The sequence below is a fragment of the Hyperolius riggenbachi genome, chromosome 4 (genome assembly GCF_040937935.1).
Source record: "Hyperolius riggenbachi isolate aHypRig1 chromosome 4, aHypRig1.pri, whole genome shotgun sequence".
NCBI lineage: Eukaryota > Metazoa > Chordata > Amphibia > Anura > Hyperoliidae > Hyperolius > Hyperolius riggenbachi.
In genome coordinates, this window is record NC_090649.1 from 44,746,717 (window position 1) to 44,772,599 (window position 25,883).

General features: G+C 46.9%; 1 protein-coding gene across 1 annotated transcript in view; it reads right to left on the reverse strand.

The window, feature by feature from the left end:
* Positions 1-25,883, reverse strand: part of LOC137504635 (uncharacterized) — a 99,508-nt gene that overhangs the window by 29,744 nt on the left and 43,881 nt on the right. Inside the window, exons 11-14 of the mRNA XM_068233216.1 lie at positions 9,384-10,251; positions 6,648-7,995; positions 3,023-3,230; positions 1,896-2,058 (exon numbers count right to left, since the gene is read on the reverse strand). Coding sequence (XP_068089317.1) covers positions 1,896-2,058; positions 3,023-3,230; positions 6,648-7,995; positions 9,384-10,251 — 2,587 coding nt within the window. The remainder of the gene's footprint in view (positions 1-1,895; positions 2,059-3,022; positions 3,231-6,647; positions 7,996-9,383; positions 10,252-25,883) is intronic.

Below are 25,883 nucleotides of genomic sequence, written 5' to 3' on the forward strand. Positions count from 1 at the left end.
GCAATGTCATTGAAATACATTAGAAATGCAACAAACAACAAACGTTGAAATACATTAGAAATGCAACAAACGTGAAATCGCAATTCCACACAGCCCATGCAAGCTCCAATACGTCTGACTAAGGCCTAAAACAGTGAATGCTGCATTGGCTGCAGGAAACATAACACACACCGCCAGACACAATCGTGTGAATTGACAGATGGACGACCGCTCCATGATCAAGCACAGAGGATTTTAAGCGATGTGATGCGAACGACAGCAAAAGACTGCACATGAAATTCCAAATGATTGTTAACCAATAGGAACGTTAAACAATGTGGGATCTAGGGGAAGCGCCATAGACTTCCTGGATACAACGTTTGAATGGGTTTTTTAATTATTTTTTTTTAAGTTTTACTTACCTGGGGCTTCTACTGGCCCACTGCAGACATGCTGCCCTCAAGGTTGCTCCGGTCCCTCTGCCGTGGCACACTTATCGTTTTTCATCTAATGAGACAAACACCACAGCGCCTGCGCGTCCGTGCACGTCCTTGCTCCTGCTCTTGTTGCCGGGAGTGTCCTGCACAGACGCAATAGGAAGTTTTCTTGTACTGGCGATGGGAGCGAGGATGTGCGTGGCCACAGACGCGCAGGCGCAGTGGCATTCAAAAAAACGATAAGCGAGTGGTGGCACGGGGATCCTTGAGGGCTGGAGCAGCACAGGATGTCTGCAGGGGGGCGGTAGAAGCCCCAGATGAGTGAAACTTTAAAAAGAAAGTTAAAGAACCCCCTTTTACCACTTCAGGACCAAAGGCTTTACCCCCCTCCCCAAAAGACCAGGCCATTTTTTGTAAAATAGGCCACTGCAGCTATAAGGCCAAGCTGCAGGTCCGCACAACACGGCACACAAGTGATATCGCCCCCCAACCCCCCCCCCCCCCCCCCCCTCCCCTGCTCCCTTTTTTTTCTTCACCAACAGAGCTTTCTGCTGGTGGGGTGGTGGGGTCTGATTGCTCCACCAGTGTTTATTTTTTTTAAATATATATTTATGTGTTTATTTTTTAAATAATTGTGTCATTTTTTTCCTCACCAGCCCGCCAGCCAATCCCTGCTTCAGCCTATGACAGCCGATCACCCCTGTGCCTCTGGAGGGGACAGCCGTGTCACACGGATGTTCCCAGTACAGCGCTGATGTAGATCGCAGCGCTGCACATGCTAATTAGATGGCTAACAGTCTCTGAGTGGCTCCACTCCACCTACCAAGCAGGAGACGCGCGCGCAGTCTGCGGTAAATCTCCTGCAAAACGAAGCCCCAGGACTTTACGCCGATCGGCAGTCCTGGGGCTGCCACGGCGGCCACGCCCATAGGCGTGACGCAGCTGCCAAGCAGTTAACAATCGTTTGTAGCTCTGCACACACTGCTAATGATGAACTATTAACAATTTGTCATGTCTGTAACAATGTTTATCTGCTGCTATTGACGATTCTCAAATTAGTGGACGCCTTGTTGAAAAATATGCAACTTTAGGTGTACAAGCAATAAATGTAGTTTTGACGGGGCTTTACACAAATTATGTAATTTGTCCAGCAGGGACAGTCATACTATCCCAGAAAAAACACACACACGTATTGTACTGTTCCCGTTTTGATTTCAGTGAATTATATATAGTAAATAAAGAGAAAACTGTTCCAGGCATTTTCCATCTTTACTGCCTCTGACTGAAGCCAATCCTGATGTAATTTACTCTTTTTTTCCCCCCTAGAAACTGCACTGTCATATCTAGCTTGTTTTGTAAACGTATAAAATAAGCGTAACATTTCAGCTCAAATTTATTATCATGTAATTATGTTATTTCTACAGCAGCCATTTCGTATCAGTGTAACATATTAGATTATGAAATGCAAGGAAACCTTACCATAGCCTTTGGTGATATCCTGGAAGATGGGGATGGAAGGTCTCTCAGAAAAGATCTCAGCATGGTTGACAAGAGCATCCTTCACAGTGTCATAGCCACACAGCATAACCATCCTCTGTGTCCCAATGTGAATGCTGTACACTGGCCCATACTGCTTAGCAAGCTGCAGATGAGACAAATACATATAAACCTTTTTGAATGGAGGCCCACATCACAGACCTCATTACTGAACTATGCGACAGGGATTTTGGAAAATAAGAAATAGATCACTAAGGACTAGAGGGAGACTTCATGGAGGTGTGTATCTGTCACGGGTGGTTGGACCTTGCTGGCTATACATCTTTCCCCGTGAGTTCATGGTGGCCTGGAGGGGGAATAGTAATTAACGCTTCCGGGGCTCTTGCAGGCGTAGGGTGAGGTGTTTTTCAGCGTCACCCTAGAGCCATTTTTGATTGTATGCCCAGGGAACTGGTAGCAGTACAGACTAGGATTTCCAGACACAAGGATTCCAGTGAACTGGTGACAGTACAAGGACCAAAGTGGACTGATGCAACAGCTATGAATGCTGGAAAGTCTGGGACTTCATTACCTTACTTAAACTCCAAATATTAGGAAAAGACAGACAGTTAGGCCTCTTTTCCGCGGACTGTTGACAAGCAGTGAAATGCCTCTCAAACTTTCACAACCGCCTGCTGTTGCCTGGTAACTGCTCACTGCTGCCTGATAACTGCTCACTGCTGCCTGGTAACTGCTCACTGCTGCCTGGTAACTGCTTGCAGAGCACACAGTTCAACAGTCCATTGAAAAGAGGCCTTAGTGAGAAAGAAACAAGCCCACAGCACACAGGATATAAACAAAGGAAGAAACGGATGTAGCGTGTTAGGTAGGACGCATTGGCCAAATACCTGGATTGAATGTTGGGGTGGATTTAGGAATTGAGAAAGTATCACCTTTTTTCCCCATGGGTTTGTTATGGTTTCTGTCCAGGGATGTGGTTAAATATTGACATACGGTACGAAATATAAAATGTGAAGCAGGGGACCATGGGAGTATTGACCCTCAGCAGTCAAGGAACTCATGACCTGAATGAGTGAGAATTGGTTAGGGGGATTAGTGCCTGATTGTACCTCAAAGAAGGTCTTGTAGGGCATCTTCAGATCAAGCATATGGATGTTTCCGATGATGGGTAAAGGTTTTGGTCCTGGAGGAAAATCTTGATGGTGAAGCTTCTGCTTTGAGCCATAAAAATACATTTTCACTAGAAACAGGCAAAGCAGAACCAAGAGAATAATGGACACGGGGTCAGCTGGACCTGGTAACATGACTGCAGGATTCCTGCAAAGGGAAGAAGAAGGCTCGAGTTATTCTTGGCGTTTAGTAAATCATAAGAAGTTGTTATAAAACTGAACAGAGGAACATGGGGTTGACCACAGTTTGCAGGACTACTGATACAGAGACTAGAAATAAAAGGTAAAATTAAGTGTTTATTGCAAACAGGGCCAGCCCTAGACTTTTTGCCGCCTGAGACAAAATTAGAAAAAAATCGCCGCCCCAGCCATGGGGGGGGGGGGGGATGTTTTTCCCACATTTTTTCCTATTTTCCCATTAAAACACATTTAGAATAAAATTATTCTTGGCATAATGTCCCACCTAAAGAAAGCCTAATTGGTGGCGAAAAAAACAAGATATAGTTCATTTAATTGCGATAAGTAAAGATAAAATTATAGACGAATGAATGGAAGGAGCGCTAAAAGGTGAAAATTGCTCTGGTGGTCAGGGGGTAAAACCCCTCAGTTGTGAAGTGGTTAATGCTGGAGGAGGAGCGCAGATCGGGGGACCCAGGCGAGGGAGGGGGGGGTCCGACCCACCTTCCCCGCCGCTAGGCCCAATACCCCCTTTCTGACCGCTACCCCTCCAGCTCGGCGGGCGGCCCCCAGCGTATATGGACAGGCGGGTGCCATCCCCCCAGATCTGCCGCCTGAGGCAAATGTTTCACCCCGCCTCATGAGCGGGCCGGCCCTGATTGCAAACCAAATTGGCCAATTTGCCACAAATAACAATGCATGCAAATTAAATGCAACCATATGTACAGCACACTATATACAGAGAACCACCAACAAACCAGGACATGCAGTGAACACACTTACAACCAATACCCTGACTAACTATCTAACTATTTACAAGACAATATACAAGAGGTATACATACAAACAAATACAACATAAAGATATATACAGTCATGCTTAGAGTCAAAGAGTCTGGCAGTAGCAGAGTCAAGACAAGCTAAGATGTTCGGCAACAGGTTTATCAGATGCAGGTACAGAGCAAGGGAGCAAGCACAAAGCAGAGTCAAGGAAAGATAACAGGTTCGGCAACAAGTAAGGGTACAGGTACATGATCAGAATCAGGGAACAGGTAACAGGAATGTCAAGAATATTCTGGCCTATGAGCAACAACGTTCTGGCAACTAGCAGGAGAAAGAGGCCGTCCTTAAATATTCCATGTAATCAGCATCAGGAAGCAGCTGGTGGTGTGCTTCTGCAGAAAGTGGTCCTGAACTACCCGCAGGCCAGAACAGGAACTGCGGCTTACAATCAATGAAATACCACCTGCTGGAGGAAGGTGGAAATCCAGGGTTGCCAAAATCAGGATACAGCCACCTGCTGGTGGATAGTGGAAGTCCAGGTCAGTCCAACTCAATACTAAAACCAGCAGGCAGGAAATGACAACAGTACAGAATTCCTAACAGAAGTTCTGGGATTTTGTTCTCACAGCACAGTTTGCAGTGAATGGCAGCAGATGCCCGGTGAATGCTGCATAGGTTACACATTGCAGTGCGATGTTCAGAGTTAAAGAGCGTTATTACATCACATATCAACTCATCACTGTGACAGGGAGGCAGAAAAATAGGGCACCCATTAGTGGCAGTAATTTGGGCGCTACTTATTGGCCATTGAGGGCCCACAAATTTCACACTCTCACCGATACTTTCTATGGGCGCCTATGGTGCGCCCAATATTTTTGCTTATGTGCGGCTGAATTGCGGCAGGAGGTGGTTAAGGTTAGATTTACATGGGGAGAGTTTTATGGTTAGGCAATGGGGGAGGGGGGGTATGGTTAGGCAGGGCTGGATTTATGTCACAGGAGCCTATAGGCACAGATGTTCTCCTGGCACCATAGACTTCTCCCTCCATGATCCTACAAACCCCGACCGCACTTCACCGCAAGTGCGCAAGTGTGCTGGCTGTCCCAGCTGTCACCTCTCCCTTACTTCACTTGCCTGTCATAGGTATTTACAAGTGCCCCTTATTTTAGGCAGTCGGAAGTACCCTCAGTATTAGGTAGCTAGAGGTGCCCCAGTATCAGGTAGGTAGAGGAACCTCAGGTGCCATTGACTGAAGGGAGATCTTGTCAGTGGAATGCAGAGAGCTGAGTGAGCAACCCCTCATTTACACTCTCATCAGGACTCTGCCTTGGGAAGGAGGCAGAGAGGCACTTAGGAGGGGAGTGAGCAATCTTTCCATCATCAGGCACCTGTAGGCACATGCCTACAGTGCCTTTTGGTAAATCTGGCCCTGTGGTTAGGCATGGGGAGGACTCAGGGTTAGGCATCAGCAAGGGGGTGGTTAAGGTTAGACATAAGCAGAGGAAGGGTTCTGTGTGAAATTAGGGTTAGGTTTAATAGTAATAAAAGACAACTTTACTTACGGTAACGTCTTTTCCAGTAGTCAGAAGGACAGCACCCCTGGATGAGACTTGTCTCCCTCCCAATCGTGGACAGGAACTGCAAAAGAAAGATTTGCATAACAAATAGGCAGCCATATATAAGCTACTAGCTTACCCTCAGTACTTCAGTTAATACAAAAGATGACACGGACCGGTATAAATGCCTACTTACATAATTATTATTCCACCCAAAAATAGGGCGGGTTGCAGGGGTGCTGTCCTTCTGACTACTGGAAAAGACGTTACCGTAAGTAAAGTTGTCTTTCCCAGAACGTCATTGGACAGCACCCCTGGATGAGACGATGTACCAGATATGAGATCTAGGGCGGGACCACTGCCTGCAGTACTTTTCTTCCAAAAGACAAATCTGCTGCGGCTGAGATGTTTAGGCGATAATGCCTCACAAAGGTATTGTGACTTGACCAGGTAGCAGCTCTGCATATCTGTTCTATTGATGCCCCTGACCTCTCTGCCCAGGAAGTCGATATTCCTCTTGTAGAATGAGCTCTAATTGAAGACCCTAACTGCTTCCCTTGAGCTTGATATGCCAATGTAATAGCCTGTCTGATCCATCGTGCTAGAGTCGTTTTGGACGCCTTGTTGCCTCTTTGTTTCCCAGCAAATAGAACGAACATTGCGTCAGTTTTTCTCCATGGACCTGTTCTCTCCATATATTGTATAAGACATCTCCTTACATCCAGGCAATGAAGTCTCTTTTCCTTGTCATTGTTAGGATTCTCACAAAAGGAAGGAAGGAAGATTTCTTGATTCCTGTGAAATGAGGAAACAACCTTTGGTAGAAACGCTGCATCCGTGCGTAACGTAATTCTATCTTCAGAAATGATGCAGTAGGGCTCTTTAATAGACAATGCCTGCAATTCACCTATTCTTCTAGCTGAAGTAATGGCTAGCAGGAAAATGGTTTTTAGAGTAAGAAATTTATCCGAAATTTGTGATAATGGTTCAAAAGGGGCTTCACATAACCCCTGTAAGACAGTATTTAAATCCCATGAGGGTATTCTGGACCTGATTGCTGGTTTCAGTCTCTTTAAAGCTTGGAAGAATCTTAAAATTAGATTTTCTTCTGCCAGCCGTCTTTCTAGAAATACGCTTAGAGCAGATACCTGTACCTTCAGAGTGCTTATACTAAGCCCCTTCTTGTATCCACACTGAAGAAATTCTAATACGGATTTAAGTGATGTATTGTCACAAGATCTTTCCGAGCACCATTCGTTATACACTCTCCAGGCCTTTTGGTATATTACTCGAGTCACCTTCTTCCTACTCTGTATCAAAGTTTCTGATAGTTCGTCTGAAAAGCCCTTGGACTTCAGGATGCCCCATTCAGCTTCCAGGCTGAAAGGTGAAGGCTGTTTAAACTCGGATGCCACACTGGACCCTGGGACAGCAAGTGAGGTATGGGAGGAAAGACTATCGGATCTGTAACCGCTAGTGTTCTTAGTGACGTGAACCATGGTCTTTTTGGCCATAGTGGAGCTATCAGGATTACTCGAGCCTTGTCCTGAATAATCTTTTTTATTACTTGTGGTAGCAATGGAATTGGAGGAAATGCATACATCAGTAACTCTCCCCAATTGATCGAGAAGGCGTCTACTTTCCAAGGTAGGTCCTCTGGAAACAGGGCACAAAATTGCTGACATTTCGCATTCGCTCTCCTTGCAAACAGGTCTACTTCTGGGCAACCCCATTGTAACGTCACCTGCTGAAAAACTTCCAGATCTAGTGACCACTCGTTCGAGTCTAATTTCCTCCTGCTGAGGTAGTCCGCCAAGTGGTTTGAGGTTCCCTTTAAATGTATCGCAGTTAACGATAAAAGATTTCTCTCCGACCAGAATAGGATCTTTGCCGTCTTTTCCCATAAGGGTTGACTCCTCGTGCCCCCCTGCCTGTTCAGGAAAGCTACAACGCTCCTGTTGTCTGTTCTTATTCTGACATGAGAATTCTCTATTAGGGGGCCGAAATGTAGTAAGGCTTGCCATACTGCTTGCAACTCCCTGTTGTTCGATGACTGTGACCTTATTGTCATATTCCATGATCCTTGAGCCGGCAGAGAATTGAAGTGGGCTCCCCAACCCCACAAACTGGCATCGGTTGTGATTGTATTCTGTTGTGGATAATTCCACAGATGACCTGGAGATAGATGATCCAGACGTTGCCACCAGATAAGGGAAGTCTTTACACTTTGTGGAATGATGATCTTCTTGTCTAGAGTCACCAGAGACCTGTTCCAAGATTTCAAAATCCATATTTGTAGAAATCTCGCATGGAACTGTCCCCACTGGATCGCCGGAAAGGCAGAGGTTAGAAGTCCTAGAAGAGCCATGGCTTTTCTTAGCGATATGCTTCTTAATCTCTGAAATGAGAAAATACTATTAAAAATAGAAATGATCTTCCTATCAGGTAACAACAGTTTCTCTTCTCTGGTAGAAATATTGAAACCCAAAAATTCTAGACACTGGGAAGGAATCAGAGCAGACTTTTCCCAATTAATTAACCAACCTAACTCCTGGAGGACGCCCAGAGTTATAAAAAGCTGATCATTAACGGATTTTTCAGAAGAACCCCATAATAAAAAATCATCAAGGTAACCGACAATATTAACGTGTCTTAACCTGAGAAGAGCTAATACTTCAGACATAACCTTAGTAAATAGCCATGGGGCAGACGATAGTCCGAAAGGCAAGGCATTAAATTGAAAATGTCTTACCTCTCCTTCCATCCACACGGCAAACCTCAGGTATTGTTGGCAGGATAAATGGATTGGTAGATGTAGATACGCATCCTTCAGGTCTAGGGATGCCAAAAAATCGTCCTTCTGTAAAAGATGAACTACAGATCGAATATTGTCCATCCTGAATTTCCTGTATTTGATTTTCAGATTCAATTTCTTTAGGTTTAGAATCAATCGATAGGCTCCTTGAGGCTTTTTTACCAGAAAGATTGGGGAGTAGAATCCCTGTTCTCTTTGACATGCTGGAACCTGTCGAATTACTCCTTTCTGAAGAAGAGACTTTACTTCTGACTGGAGGGCTACTAATAAGGCTGGGTTTTTTGGACAGGGTGTTAAGACAAAGTTTTGAGGGGGGAGATGTTCGAACTCTATTCTGTAACCCTCTAATATTATGTTTAGTAACCATTGATTGGTGAATAGTTGTTGCCATATTTCGTAAAAGTTGGTGATTCTCCCCCCCACCGGAATGATGGCGTCATTGTTTGTTTGTCTTTTTAATATTAGTAGCGGTATTGCGGGGTCCTTGTTGCCTGTAAGGAGCCCATCTTCTACCCCTGGAGGATTTACTATCCGTTTCATTTTTAGCGGGGGCCCGAAATGGCCGTTTATTCTGAAAGGGGCGTTTCCTTGGGAAATTTTTCTTATTATCTGCTGTACGATCTAGTGTATCGTCCAGCTTAGACCCAAACAGAAGATCTCCTTCACAGGGGATACCACAAAGCTTAGATCTGGATGAGTTATCCCCATTCCATGTCTTAACCCATACTCCCCTTCTAGCTGAGTTCACTAGTGCGGTGGTACGGGCTGTTAATTTAACCGAATCGTCTGCTGCATCAACCATAAAATCTGAGGCATTAGTGATTTTAGGAAAGTCATTAAGGATTTCTTCCCTAGACACCCCATTTGCTATTTTTACTGTAATTCTGCCAACCAAGTCTTCAGAGATCGACTCACTGCTGTCGATGCTACTGCCGGCTTAAAAGTTAATGAAGCAGACTCCCAAGCCCTACGCAAAACATTATCCATTTTCTTGTCTATTGGGTCTTTAAGGTTTCCGAAATCCTCAAACATAAGGTCTGATTTTCTTGAAACCCTGGAAAAGGACGGATCTAGTTTTGGCGGAGGGCCCCAATAAGCCTGGTCATCAGGAGAAAAAGGATAACGCTTAGATAAAGATTTTGGCCAAAAGGCCCTTTTCTCAGGATTTTGCCACTCTTTCTTGATCAAAGTTTTAAGAGTAGAATGGACCGGGATGAACCTGGATTGGGGGTCCGCCAAACCCTCATACATTTGGTCAAGGGGTGACAAGGGTTTTCGCTCTGATTTAATACCCATTGTTTCATGCATGGATGTCAAAAGATCCTTCATTAATTCTGTAGAAAAAACAAACTTTTGTGGTTTTTCAGTCTTATCCATCTCCTCCCCCTCGGATATTTCATCTAATGCAGAAATTTCTCCCTCAGAAAATTGAGAACCTTCTACCTCACTATCTCTGCTTCTCCTAGCCTGTACAGGAGCACGAGATAAAGGAATTGGAGATAAACCACTGACATTAAGGTTAACAGGAACCTCATTGCTAGGACCAGGCATTTCAACAGGACTGGGAGCTACAGTCTGAGAAGAAATGGCAGAATCTTTAATTTCCTTGATGGCTGAAGACATTTCTGACCGCATCCATCCCATCAGATCCTTAAAGATTACTGGTGATTCATCCTTAACCAGTTTGTTTGTACAATCCTGGCACAGCTTTTTTGAGGTAGAGGATGACAAGCGAGAGGAGCAAATGGCACATTTCTTCACAGATTTACTAGATCCACTAGACTGTGTGGAAGATTTGTCAGATTTGTCCTGTTTTCCAGGCTTTTCATGTTTTTCTGGCTAAAAAACACAATAACAAGCCAACCATTAGTACCCTCTCTAGTATATATTAAAATACACATATATACACACTGTATAATTTGTACATAAGTACTTGCCAGAGAGGTATCTTGGGCTGGCCTGGCAGACTGCGCAGGAGCTGACCCAGTAGCGTCCTCCATGCTCACTTTAGACAACCAGAGTGAGTCAGGAAACAGATTTAAATAATCATCACATGATACAAAGAAATGCAAACAGCCACCTGAATACTCAGTTCATTAGCATGTTTCTCATTTGCATAAGCCTTTCAAAGGTTAGCCAGTCGCGGCACCTGCCGCTTAATTGCTTAAGCTTATTAGCATAATTATCCCCCTTCTGAGGCACCTGCCGCATGTAAACCGTTACCTTAGCGGATCAGCTGATGCTGATCCGCAATGACCGCCGCGGCCGCCTGCCGCCTGATCTGAGTCACACTGGACGCTGCGCGTGACGACTTCCGGGTAGACCCGGAAGTACCTTGTCTCCCAAGCGCGCCTGCGCTATATCTCCGCTGCCTTGTACGGAGAAGCCTCCTCCACGCTGCAGGGCTCCCACTGTCACCTGAATCAGCCTAACTGGAGCCCTGAAAAGACGTTGCCCCTGAACACCTGTCAAGGATAGCACTCTGGAGACCTCTCCTCTGCATTCCGTCCGGGACAGGAAACTGAACTGAAGTACTGAGGGTAAGCTAGTAGCTTATATATGGCTGCCTATTTGTTATGCAAATCTTTCTTTTGCAGTTCCTGTCCACGATTGGGAGGGAGACAAGTCTCATCCAGGGGTGCTGTCCAATGACGTTCTGGGAAATATCAGTATTATTTACCATTTTTTTTAGTATTGTAATTATTTACCAATTTAAAAAAGTAGAATATTGTTATATTCATCGTTAAATTCAATTTTCTATATGCCGAAATCTGGCAGCCCATTTCCTTGCTCCTCTTTTTCATGCACACCTGTGACGGGGCCTAAATTTGAGTGTAACATAAGACCAGAGACACAATATTAATCATTTAGGCTGCTTACACACCAAGACGTTACAGGCGCACGTTAGTGCGCCTGTAACGCTCCCCCAACGCACAGCAATGTAACACAAGTGGGCTGTTAACACAGCCCACGTTGCGTTACATGTAACGCTGCACGTTCTGTGCAAAGTGCAGCATGCTACGGCGTTGGAGCGGCTATAGCCGCGTTAGACTGTTTGCACATGCGCAGTGGGGGGCCGAGAGGAGGCAGGGAGAGCCAGCTACAGTAGCCGCGCACATGGCTACTTAATATTCACTGCACTGGCGGGCGCTGATTGGCCGGCGGGACCACGTGATGCGGAGTGTCTCGCTCCGCATCACGTGGTCCCGCTGGCCAATCAGCGCCACTCTGGGAGACATTATAGGACTCGAGCCGCCTAACGCGGCTCACTCTACCGTCGGCTCTTGCAGCACCATACGTTGTGTTAGGTGCACGTTATGCGACCTTAACGTGCCACCTAATGCAACGTCTTGGTGTGCAAGAAGCCTTAAGGACCACAGGCTTACACCCCCCTATTTATTACAATTCAGTGCCCTGCAGCTTTAACAGCTCGCTGCAGGGCCCCACAACTCAGCACGCAAATGAATGTTTCCTCCTTTTCTTGAGCCCAACAATGCTTTCAGTTAGGTGGGCTCTGATTGCTGCTGCAGGCTTTTTTTTTTTTTTTTACTTAATTTACTTTTTTTAAAAATAAATTTGACTATTTTTTATTTAATTTCCCTCCCCCCGAGAGCCAATCACGGCAATCCTCTCTCATAGGCATCAGAGCTCCAGGGGACAGACAAGTGACAGGGTCGTCCCCAGTACAGTGCTGCAGTAGGTCGCAGTGCTGTACAAAGTAAAGAAACAGCGGTTTGTTTTGTATACAGTCTGCCAGCGACGGTCCCCCCTAGAAGACTGTTAACGGAGCTCAGCTCTGTCACTCAAGCGGGGATGCGAGCGCATCAGTGCGTGCGATCCCTGCTAATCTCCTCCCCCAGGACTTGACACCTTTCTGCGTTAGGCGGTGCTGGGGGAGCCACTCCGCAGCCGCCAATCAGTGTTAGGCGGTCGTAGAGTGGTTCAATCATTTTATTTTTTGCCAGAGGTTTCGGCTGTGGGTGAGCGAGTGCAGTTCACGTCTGATGGCGCAGGCCTGCGGCCGCACGTGGGGTTTACGGGTGCTTGGTTCCTGTTTATGTAACGGCCTGGTGGCTAATATATATATATATATATATATATATATTATTAAAAACATGTCAATATCGCACAAAAGTCTATTTATTTCAGTCATTTAACTTAAAAGGTGAAACTAATATATAAGATTGACTCATTAAATGCAAAGCAAGGTATTTCAAGCCTTTATTTGATGATTATGGGTTACAGCTTATGAGAACCCCAAAATCAATATCTCAGACCATTAGACTATTGTGAGAATGTTCAATATTCTAGGCTCAAGGGGCTTGATTCACTAAAGCCTGATAACTCAGTTATCACGTGTAAAGGATTTGCACATGCTAAGTATCATTATCACGTGCTAAGTATCATTATCATGTGAAGTCACTGCAGAACACACGAACGGAATGTAGATCATGAATTATTACTGTATACAGTACATAAAGCGACACGTGTTAAACTTTGCCATTGAAAATGAAGGCGATTTGCACGATCAGAAGATAGAGTTTGGTAATGAATCAGCAATGGTGCTTACATTAACCTCCTTAGCGGTATGCCCGGCACTGTGTCAGGCATACCGCTCTGTGGCCCCAGGAGTCCCCCACAAATAAATAAATGTGCCAAATGGCTGTAAACCCTCTAGCTAGCAATCAGCTAGCTAGTCAAAGTATCCGGCACCCCTGGATCCCCGGTTTATACGTTACCGCCCCCCTGGATCCAGCCATCGCGCAGCCTCCCGGCGCAGCTCCGGTCTCTCTATGGGGAGGATCGGGTTTGCGCATGACGTCATACGCGATCCTCCCCATAGTAAAGACCGGAGCTGTCCGGAGAGGCTGCGCCGATTGCTGGATCCAGGCTGGGTAATGTATAAACGGGGGAGCGGCGGGGATCGGAGGGTGCCGGAGACTTCTTCTAGCTAGCCTAGTGCTAGCTAGAGGGTTTATAGCCATTTAGCACATTTATTTAAAAATCGGGCAAAAAGTAACAAAACGTCCTGAGCGGCGTAACGCTCAGGAGGTTAACATGTGAGTTAATGTAATACGGCGCACGCAAAGTTTAACGCACGACGCTTTACGTACTGTATACAGTAATAATCCATGATCTACATTCCGTTGGCGTGATCTGCAGTGACTTCACGTGATAATGATACTTAGCACGTGATAATGATACTGAGCACATGATAATGATACTTAGCACATGATATCACATGCAAAGTGGCTTATCACTGTCGTGCTAAGTGTTAGCACGTTTTAGTGACTCGAGCCCCAGGTGTCAGACTCTAATCATCTAATTCATCCAAAATCCCTGCAAAGGGTTCCAGTTTCATATATTACTTTCACCTTTTAAAAGATACCTTAGCGCACATCTAAATTTAAAAAACGCGTGGAGCAGACATGTGTAGTCGGCTCTCCTCATGCTCACCACTCCCCTCATTCTGCTTCGTCACCTCCGTTACTGTATACCGACCCCTCAAACGTACTTCCTGGTCAGGAGGGGGTGGTAGGCGGACACGAGTCCTTCATCACGTGCCTGCGGCCAGGAGAGCTCTGAGCATGTCCGCTACGTCACAAAGTTTGATACGTTGAGCCTAGAATATTGAAACTTTTCACAATATTCTAATGGGCTGAGATTTTGGGGTTCTCATAAGCTGTGAGCCATAACCATCCAAATGATAACAAATAAAGGCTCGAAATACCTCGCTTTACATGTGATGAGTCCATTTTTATATATTAGTTTCACCTTTTAAGTTGAATTACTGAGATAAATGGACTTTTGCACATAGCATGCTGTTTTCTAGTTCAGGAAAATAATTGTTAGCATATCAGCACTGCAGCTCATTCAAATACCAGTTTGCCTAGTATTCTGAGTTTGCTCAGATTTCACTCATTTTAAAGCCCCTAAATCTCCATTTGAGGATATTCTTAATCCTTTCTATTCAAGAAATAGGATATGGCAGTAATTTTTTTTGCAAAGCAACCAGTAGAGAACGACTGAAACACAATACAATTACTTATTTAAAACAAACTTAAAGCAACTGTGGCCAGATAAATGGGGCCTTAGGCAAGATAGCAGTTTTTGCTTATCGCTGATCAACATTTTTTTTAATATGATTTGGTGGGAGCTTGCATCCACTAGGCCCCTAGACTCTCTCCAGGCCCTAGGCAACTGCTTCTGGTGGGTGGGGTGAGTGGAAGACCAATGAGATTTCTCCCTGCTAAGATATCTCATTGGTCAGTGTATAGACCAACAGGAAAGCCCCAGTAACAACTACAAAGATGTTTATCCTAGGGTTCCTTGTGTAGCTGCAATAGAAGAGTATACAGAGCCCTGGTATAAAACATCTTTAAATCTGCCACCAAGGCTCCTGATTGGTCCACTCCTCTGATCTAACCAATGGGAATCCATTGAGAATCAATGTACGAATGGGATTCTCTAGCAAGAAACGTAAGCTTTCTTCTGCCCATTGGAGGTTGGTGCAGCAGTTTCCAGCAGTGTTGGAGGCGGTGTGGTGATGATCAGTGCTGTGGCGAGGAGTGACTGGTGGTGGGCGACTTGCCAACCAAGATTAAAAACAATTCTGAAGTAGAAAAAAAAAGTAGAAAAAAAAGATACTTACCTACGGAAAGGAGGAATCCCTCTGTGGTCATATAGAGCCACGGGCTGGAGGAAGCCCCAGATAAGTGGATATGGATTTTTATGTTTTTTTTTCCCCACTCACTGAACCTTCCCTTTAAACTTGAAGATTGTATACAAATGTAAGCAGACTGCAGAGTGGTGCAGCAGAAGTGAGTTGGGCCCGTAACCCAGAGATTGATGGATCAAAACCATCCTCTGCTAGGTGTACTTTATTTTTTACACCTTGCTTTACCACATAGGTCAATCAGCGGTCATAGCCCCTTAAGAGAAAGTGTCATTAGGGCCTTGCTGTAACATAGATTGTAGTGTAACTATTTCAACTAATGTTGTACCCTTCTTAATCTTGAAGATTGTATACAAACGTAAGCAGAGTGGCCCAGTGGAAGTGTGCTGGGCCCATAACCCAGAGGTTGATGGATTGAAACCATCCTCTGCTAGGCATGATTTCATTTTTGCACCTCGCTTTCTCGCATGGGCAAAACGGTTTCCATAGCCCTGTAAGAGAAAGCGTAATAAGGGCCCTGCTGTAACATAGATATTACGGTAGCTAAGACTACTCCTGGGCCTCTCTTGTAGTTAAAGAGATGAGTGAACTGTGACTCCACACTTAAAAAACAAAACAAAACAAAAAACAGCAAACAGAGAAGCTTCCCCATATTGGAGTATTGGATTTGGTAAAGTCTTAAAGGGATACTGTAGGGGGGTCGGGGGAAAATGAGTTGAACTTACCCGGGGCTTCTAACGGTCCCCCGCAGACATCCTGTGCCCACTCAGCCGCTCACTGATGCTCTGGCCCCGCCCCCGCGTTCACTTCTGGAATTTCAGACTTTAAAGTCTAAAAACCACTGCGCCTGTGTTGCCATGTTCTCAATCCCGCTGATGTCACCAGGAGCATACTGCGCAGACACAGACCATACTGGGCCTGCGCAGTATGCTCCTGGTGTCATCAGCGGGATCGAGGACACGGCAACACAGGCGCAGTGTTTTTCAGACTTTAAAGTCTGAAATTCCAGAAGTGAACCGGAGGTGGGGCCGGAGCATCGGTGAGTGGCTGCGCGGGCACAGGATGTCTGCGGGGGACCATTAGAAGCCCCGGGTAAGTTCAACTCAGTGTCCCTTTAAACCAGGTATGTCAAACCGGTCCTTCGAGGGCCGAGGTCCTCACACATTTTTGACACAGCTCAAATTAATTGATGGGTCTGAATCAGGGAAGGTGTGGTCCATCAGGTAGAACACATTCCTCTCTTTCTCAGTCCATCCTAAACACTGGTATGGAACTGGCCCTCCAGGCCTGGAGTTCGACACCTGAGCTCAGGGGAGGACTGGCCAGGGGGGGAAGGGGGGAGATTTCCCCCCAGGCTGCCTCTTATTTAATGATTTAGGGCTGGTGCATGGCCTGGTGCATTGATGTTTTTGTTTAAGGCAATGTGAACCACTAGGCTGGCTGAGGCAAATCAATGCCCAATTACAGAGCAATTAGAGGGTGGGCAAGATGTTAAATATACGTAGCATGATACAGAGCAGAGGCTTGCCTGCAGGGTCTGTGGGAACAAATCTGTCTGGTTTCTCACCATTGTTAAAATGACTGCATGTGCACAGTTACATAAGGTATTGTATAGGTTGAAAAGTATTCAACAATCCCTAGACTCCAGAAGGCCTGCTTGAAAACAGTCCCTAGACTCCAGAAGGGCTGCTGGCAGACAGTCCCTAGATTCCAGGACGTCTGCTGGAAGACAGCCCCTAGACTCCAAAGAGGCTGCTTTCAGGACTTGTGTGAGAGATTGGCAGGGACAGGATTGATATTATAGGCAAGTAGCCTCTGTGTGATTTGGCTGCAATACAGATACGCTCTCTGATCCATATCAGGCTATTCTCACCTCTCTCCCACTACTGGAATATAGCACATGGGGCATGTGTGTGATATCATTTGGGCCGGGGCTGCTGTAAAAATGGGCCTCTAATTTGTGTTTTCCCCCCAGGCCAAAAGGTCCCAGTCCTCCCCTGCCTGAGCTTTAAACCAATGTGTTGTAAGACACAAGTAAGCTTTAGGTTAGCATCCAGTGGTGTCACCCCAGTTTCAATCTGCCACTACAGCGGGCCTGGAGGGGTGGGGCCACATTGAGAGTCACCTACAGGCTCTGGAGCTCTGAGGCCCTGTGGCAATTGCCCCCCTTGCCTATGTGGCTGGATAGTGTAATGGTTAAGGGCTCTGCCTCTGACATAGGAGACCTGGATTCAAATCTTGGCTCTTCCACTCAGTAAGCCAGCACATATTCAGTAAGGAGTTCTTTGGGCAAGACTCCCTAACACTGCTACTGGCTGCTGAGTAGAGTTGGGCCGAACCTCCGATTTTAGGTTCGCGAACCGGGTTCGCGAACTTCCGCGGAAGGTTCGGTTTGCGTTAAAGTTCGCGAACCGCAATAGACTTCAATAGGGATGCAAACTTTGAATAAAAAAAATTTATGCTGGCCACAAAAGTGATGGAAAAGATGTTTCAAGGGGTCTAACACCTGGAGGGGGGCATGGCGGAGTGGGATACACGCCAAAAGTCCCCGGGAAAAATCTGGATTTGACGCAAAGCAGCGTTTTAAGGGCAGAAATCATATTGAATGCTAAATGATAGGCCTAAAGTGCTTTAAAACATCTTGCATGTGTATACATCAATCAGGTAGTGTAATTAAGGTACTGCTTCACACTGACACACCAAACTGTTCACTGAACAGAACAGGTATGCAGTGGCGGGTTCACTGAACAGAACAGGTATACAGTGGCGGGTTCACTGAACAGAACAGGTATGCAGTGGCGGGTTCACTGAACAGAACAGGTATGCAGTGGCGGGTTCACTGAACAGAACAGGTATGCAGTGGCGGGTTCACTGAACAGAACAGGTATGCAGTGGCGGGTTCACTGAACAGAACAGGTATGCAGTGGCGGGTTCACTGAACAGAACAGGTATGCAGTGGCGGGTTCACTGAACAGAACAGGTATGCAGTGGCGGGTTCACTGAACAGAACAGGTATACAGTGGCGGGTTCACTGAACAGAACAGGTATGCAGTGGCGGGTTCACTGAACAGAACAGGTATACAGTGGCAGGTTCACTGAACAGGTATGCAGTGGTGGGTTCACAGTACAGGTATGCAGTGGTGGGTTCACAGAACAGGTATGCAGTGGTGGGTTCACAGTACAGGTATGCAGTGGTGGGTTCACAGAACAGGTATGCAGTGGTGGGTTCACAGAACAGGTATGCAGTGGTGGGTTCACTGAACAGGTATGTAGTGGTGGGTTCACAGTACAGGTATGCAGTGGTGGGTTCACAGTACAAGTATGCAGTGGTGGGTTCACAGAACAGGTATGCAGTGGCGGGTTCACATGCAGTGGTGGGTTCACTGAACAGGTATGCAGTGGTGGGTTCACTGAACAGGTATGCAGTGGTGGGTTCACTGAACAGGTATGCAGTGGTGGGTTCACAGTACAGGTATGCAGTGGTGGATTCACAGTACAGGTATGCAGTGGTGGGTTCACTGAACAGGTATGCAGTGGTGGGTTCACTGAACAGGTATGCAGTGGTGGGTTCACAGAACAGGTATGCAGTGGTGGGTTCACAGAACAGGTATGCAGTGGTGGGTTCACAGAACAGGTATGCAGTGGTGGGTTCACAGAACAGGTATGCAGTGGCGGGTTCACAGAACAGGTATGCAGTGGCGGGTTCACTGAACAGGTATGCAGTGGCGGGTTCACTGAACAGGTATGCAGTGGTGGGTTCACTGAACAGGTATGCAGTGGTGGGTTCACTGAACAGGTATGCAGTGGTGGGTTCACTGAACAGGTATGCAGTGGTGGGTTCACAGTACAGGTATGCAGTGGTGGGTTCACAGAACAGGTATGCAGCCAGGAACAAGCTAAGCCTAACTAATCTTTCCCTATGAGAGAGAGTGTGCAGCAGCTCGCCCTACTCTCACTAATGCAGGCACACGAGTGACCGTAATGGTCGCCGCTGCCTGCCTTTTAGTAGGGGGGAGTGGCTCCAGGGGCTAGTGTAGCCTAATTGGCTACACTGTGCCTGCTGACTGTGATGTAGAGGGTCAAAGTTGACCCTCCATGGTGCATTATAGGGCGAACCGAACTTCCGCAAAGGTTCGCCTGCGGGACGCGAACGCGAACCACGGAAGTTCGCATGGAACCGTTCGCAGGCGAACCGTTCGGCCCAACTCTACTGCTGAGTGCGCTCTAGTGGCTGCCTCACAAGTGCTTTGAGTCTGACAGGAGAAAAGTGCTACATAAAAAAAAGGAGTTAAAAAAAGGAGTTATATGGTAGCGCCGGCCCTGTTTAAAATGTATTTACAAACAAAGAAGTGTACTGAAGAACAGTAAAGAGAACCTCACTCGTATATATATATTTGGATGGGACTGGATGTTTGTGAAACCAACAACATCACACAAATTCAGCTTTCCTGGTAAACTCACAAAGTTATCCAACAGTCACACTATAATTGACTCTATTTGAGAACAAAGTACAGGGCATGGAGGAAAAAAATTGGAAGCATTCTCAGTATTTTACAGACTTACCTTTTCTTTCCCCTCTGGTTCTAGGCAAGCTTCCTACTCTCTCTCCTGCTCCCCAGCATTCACAATGAACTAGCTTATAAATGTACATGAATGCTGAAACAACAGCTCCTCCCTCCCTCCTAATCCAAAGTTACTCAATTATCCTGGTGAACTTTATTGCCCGGAGCCAAAAAGGTTCTATTTAAGTTGCACAATGGCTTCCAAATACCAATCAAATCATTTAAAGCCCTAGTTCTTTGTTCAGCCTTCATTTTTTCAATGCACACTTGCTAAGCCTGTATTAAAGGGGGAATCTCAGTGTTGCTTGGATAATCCCGATCACGGATTCAAAAAAATCTGGCGACGGCAGTCCCAAAATCCGGATAAACCGTGATTGTGATTCGGATTTGAAACTGACTGACGAATCCCACTCGGATTTTATCCGTGATTGCCTGTAAAATCTGTGATCACGGTTTGTGATCCAGATTTACCTTTAATGTCAATAGCAAAGCTCCCATACATGTTACAATCACCAAAATTGCATGGATTATAAAGGTGATCAGTGGATACAACTTAAAAATAAAAGATTTTTCAAAAAGACCCAGGCCCGTTTCTAGGGGCTGTGCAGCCATGCGGCAGCCCTGAGTACAGAGGGAGGGGGCGCTGTAGTGGAGGGGGGAGCCGCAGCCGTGGGGAAAGCAGCCCGACCTCTCCCTCCCTCCCTCTCCTCTGGCCACCCTCCGTGCTCCCCCCTCGGACTGCAGAGTAATTAGCGCAGGAAAGCGATGTACACAATTACTCACCTCCCAGGTTCCAATCGCCGCTCACTCGCCGCTGGTCTTCTACTCTCTGCATAGACGCTGATACACACGCTAAACAGGAAGCAGCATGTGTATCACCGTCTATGCAGAGAGGAGAAGACCAGCGGCGATTGGAACCTGGGAGGTGAGTAATTGTGCACAGCGCTTTCCTGCGCTAATTACTCTGCAGTCTGGAGGGGAGAGCACGGAGGGTGGCCTGGGGAGAGGAAGGGAGGGAGAGGTTGGGCTGCCCTCCCCGCGACTGTGGATCCCCCCTCCATTATGAGGGGGGCAGCTACCTACCTAACCTATACTGGGGGAAACTACCTATATAACCTATACTGGGGAACCTACCTACCTAACCTATACTGGGGGAAGCTACCTATCTAAACTATACACTGGGGGCACCTACCTATACTAGGGGGAACCTACCTATCTAACGTATACTAGGGGAACCTACCTGTCCAACCCATACTGGAGGAACCTACCTATCTAATGTATACTGGGGAAAGCTACCTATCTAACCTATACTGCGGGCACCTACCTAGCTAACCTATACTGCTGGCACCTACCTAGCTAACCTATACTGGGGGTGCCTACCTTACTAGCCTATACTGGTGGCAACTATACTGGCTACCTATATTGGAGGTACCTACCTAACTAACCTATACTGGGGGCACCTACCTATCTAACCTATGCTGGGGGCAACTATTCTGGCTACGTATATTAGAGGCACCCACCTAGGTAACCTGTACTGGGGCACCTACCTACCTAACCTATACCAGGGGCAACTGCCTATCTAACCTATAATGGGGGAAACTATACTGGCTACCTGTACTGGAGGCACCTACCTGGCTAACCTATACTGGGGGCAATTATACTTGGGCACCTATGCCTGGCTACCTATACTGGGGGTACCTATAGCCCACTACCTATACTGGAGCACCTATGCCTGGCTACCTATACTGTGGACACCTATAGCTTGCTACCTATACTGAGTGCAACTAGACCTAGCTAACCTATACTGTGGACACCTATACCTGGCTCCATGGCGGGGGGGGGGGCAATTTTTACACTCTCGCCCTGGGTGCATTTTAGCCTAGAAACTGCCCTGAAAAGACCTTATAGTTTTTGAGAAAATTGAATTTAAAGTTTCCACTGAAAAAGCATTGGTGATTATATCCCGCCAAACCCCGCCGACTTTAGCGGTTAATAGCAAAGCCCCCTTACATGCTATAAACACATTAGCGTGCTTTGTCGCTGTTGCGCTTTTCGCGCGGCGACCGCGCTTAGCGAGTGCGTTTGTTATTTTCCTTGGCGTTCTGATTATTGTTATTTGCTGTGTCTTTCTTGCTACACTTGTGCTCTGTCTTACTCGGTCTTGTGTCACTATTGGCAATCGCCACTCTTGCGATTGCGTTCCCACTTGGTTTCCACTGTTGTATGTTCACCGTCGCCGGGTGACGACTGGATTGGTGGACACTAGTGTTGGGCGAACACCTAGATGTTCGGGTTCGCGAACGTTCGCCGAACATCGCCGCGATGTTCGGGTGTTCGCGCCGAACTCCGAACATAATGGAAGTCAATGGGGACCCGAACTTTCGTGCTTTGTAAAGCTTCCTTACATGCTACATACCCCAAATTTGCAGGGTATGTGCACCTTGGGAGTGGGTACAAGAGGAAAAAAAATATTTGAAAAAGAGCTTATAGTTTTTGAGAAAATTGATTGTAAATTTTCAAAGGAAAAACTGTCTTTTAAATGTGGAAAATGTCATGTTTCTTTGCAGAGGTAACATGCTTTTTGTCGCCATGCAGTCATAAATGTAATACAGAGAAAAGGTTCCAGGAAAAGGGACCGGTAACGCTAACCCAGCACCAGCAGCAGCACACGTGATGGAACAGGAGGAGGAGGCGCAGGAGGAGAAGGCCACGCTTTTTGAGACACAACAACCCAGGCCTTGCATGAGGACAAGAAGCGTGCGGATAGCATGCTTTTTACCGCCATGCAGTCATAAATGTAATAAAGATGAGAGGTTCCATAAACAGGGACCGGTAACGTTAACCCAGCACCAGCAGCAGCACACGTGATGGAACAGGAGGAGGCGCAGGAGGAGAAGGCCACGCTTTTTGAGACACAACAACCCAGGCCTTGCATGAGGACAAGAAGCGTGCGGATAGCATGCTTTTTACCGCCATGTAGTCATAAATGTAATAAAGATGAGAGGTTCCATAAACAGGGACCGGCAACGCTAACCCAGCAGCAGCAGCAGCACACGTGATGGAACAGGAGGAGGCGCAGGAGGAGAAGGCCACGCTTTGAGACACAACAACCCAGGCCTTGCATGAGGACAAGAAGCGTGCGGATAGCATGCTTTGTAACGCCATGCAGTCATAAATGTAATAAAGATGAGAGGTTCCATAAACAGGGACCGGCAACGCTAACCCAGCAGCAGCAGCAGCACACGTGATGGAACAGGAGGAGGCGCATTAGGAGAAGGCCACGCTTTGAAACACAACAACCCAGGCCTTGCATGAGGACAAGAAGCGTGCGGATAGCATGCTTTGTACCGCCATGCAGTCATAAATGTAATAAAGATAAGAGGTTCAATAAACAGGGACCGGGCGGCAACGCTAACCCAGCAGCAGCAGACGTGATGGAACAGGAGGAGGCACAGGAGGAGAAGGCCACGCTTTCAGGCGCAAAAACTCAGGCCTTGCATGAGGACAAAAAAAATGCGTGCGCAAAGCAATGCAATGAGTAGTTTTCAGGACACAATGGGCTATTCGGAGGAGCTATTCCCACCCCCACAATCTTCTACCTGTGAAAGGTCAATGGAACAGCCACAAATGTTGTGCCCGGATTCACAACCTTTTTCTGTGGAAAATGCACCTCGCACTGAAATGCAAGGCGAAGCCGAGGATGAACATGACGTCAACAACTCAACATAACGCAAAATGGGGGCGGAACAGAAAGCTGCTTTCAATGTTTTGAAGGCCTTAATTGCCTCCGGTGGCCAGTTAGATGCATCATTCATCACACCTAAATCCCAGAGCAATGTGTGCAGGAATTTGAATCGCAGGAGGTGTACCGAGATCATCTGGACAAGTGACCAAGTGACCAAGTGACCAAGTGACAAAGTGAAAAGTGACAAAGTGACCAGTGACAAAGTGACAAAGTGACAAAGTGACTGACAAAGTGACAAAATGACAAAGTGATAAAATGACAAAGTGACAAGTGACAAGTGACAAAGTGACAAGTGACAGAGTGACAAAATGACAAAGTGACAAAGTGACCAGTGACAAAGTCACAAGTGAGAGGTTGCAGGGATGCTCAAATTCGGCTTCGGGAGATATCCGGATTTTTGCTATCCGGATATCTCCCAGTAATGCTGTGCGGGCTGGGCGGGGGGGGTCAAGCTTACCTCTCTGACGTCTTCTTCGGTCGTCCCTCGGCGCCTCCCACGATGCGCTCCAAGCGGCGGTCACCTGATTACAAACACTTCCTCCTTCCGGGTTGAAGGAGGAAGTGTTTGTAATCACGTGACGCGCATGGAGCGCATCGTGGGAGGCGCCGAGGGACGACCGAAGAAGACGTCAGAGAGGTAAGCTTGACCCCCCCGCCCAGCATTACTGGGAGATATCCGGATAGCAAAAATCCGGATATCTCCCGAAGCCGAATTTGACCATGTCTAAGAGGTTGTTCTGGGGAGCTCTACTCCACTGCACACAGTCACATATGAGGAGAGGTCTCGTCGGGACTGCTGATCCTCCTCAGCTTGCTCAAAGCCTTGAGGGTTCCTGAAGATCCTCTGCTTGGAGTTTGCCGGGGTTCAGCTTGGTGTCGGGGTCGTCGGCGTCCTCCTCACTCCAACGTGGCAGATCTTCTGTTGAAGGAAAAAAAACCAAACATTTTTTAAAGTCCAGTACCGCTTCTGAAGGACTCACCAAGAGATGCAGGAGTGCTTCAATCTAGCGCACCATCGCTCGCTGGGTGATGTCCCTTCCTACGCGCTGGAATTCTACGCTGCACATGCTAGCATGCTTTTGCGCAGTGCCGAGGCGCATTCCAGCAGCTAGCTACCAAGCTTCTGTGGATCTGATTGGGCCACCATGTTGGATCTCTGCCAAGTCCTCCAAACTTTTGAGCAATCCACGTTGCTTGTGACTGAGCAGTGACAACTCTACAGTCAGCATTACAATACCACTGCTGTGTTTACTGAAGAAATCAATGTTGAAGATGGAAACCGCTGGCATGATGCAAGTGGGGGAATCTGAAGATGAAAACGATCAGCGTGATGATACCAACATCAGGCCACCTGCCTCAGGAAACGCTGGTCCCAGCTATGACAAAGAACAGGACGAGGAACAGCTGGAATTGGAGCAGGAATTGGATGCCCCCACTGCCGAGGGACAGAGCGGTGAACGTTGGACTTCCACAATTTAGCGGGAATGGACAGCAGAAGAGGAAGAAAGTGATGCTGGTGACGAATATGGTGCATCACAACAATCACAACGCTCACAAGAACATGAAGACAGAGGAGTCTGGCAGGATTCTCTGGCACACATGGCTCAATTCATGCTAGACTGCATTGAACGCGGCCCGCGCATTATTCACTATTCATTATTATTCATTATTCTGGACAACACCAATTACTGGGTTTATACCCAGTTTATACAAACACAATGTTAAAAAACTGATTGAAGAAAGTGTCAGACAGGTCAAAAATGGAACAATTCCAGCAGGCCCTTGAGAATGTAGACTTTAGAGAGGAGATTGACATCCTCCTCCTTCTCTAGCCAGTTGTACGCCGACAGACTGACTTCAGCAAACCCAGGAGGACCAGGAGGGCAGCAAAGAACACAAGCTGCTGCTAGTGCCCAAAAGGGAATGGTATTGGCAGTGTCCTTGGAGTGGGAACATTTTCTGACACCCATGCAGCAGCCCACAGAACAGCAATCGGGCAGTTCCACGTCCTCCAACACCAATCGCCTGGAGAAGATGGTCAAGGACTACATGTCAGATGGCGTAGCTGTGTTGAACAATCCATCTGCAGACAGATGGTGAGTGTGACAGCACAGAAGGACCATGGCAACTCACTCATAGTACCACAGTTTGATAGTGCTGCCCAAAAAATTATATGGATCCGTGGACCCGGGCAGTACTGGGAAGTGGGAACGCAGATTTTAGTACCTAAACACACGATACAACATGTTTTCCGGGGTTGGACTCTGAGGCACATACAGATGGTCCCGATCATCATCCTCATCATACAACTCTTCTCCTGAGTCTGACCCACCCACCACCTCTGCCACCCTAACATCCCCAGACACAGACCCCTCATCGTCCTCAACATTAACTTGGGATGCTGGCCTGAGCCCGACCTCCTCCTCCACATCAGGCCCCATCATCTCCTCAATGGCAGCCCTCAATAATCGCTCTGGCGCCGGATCGA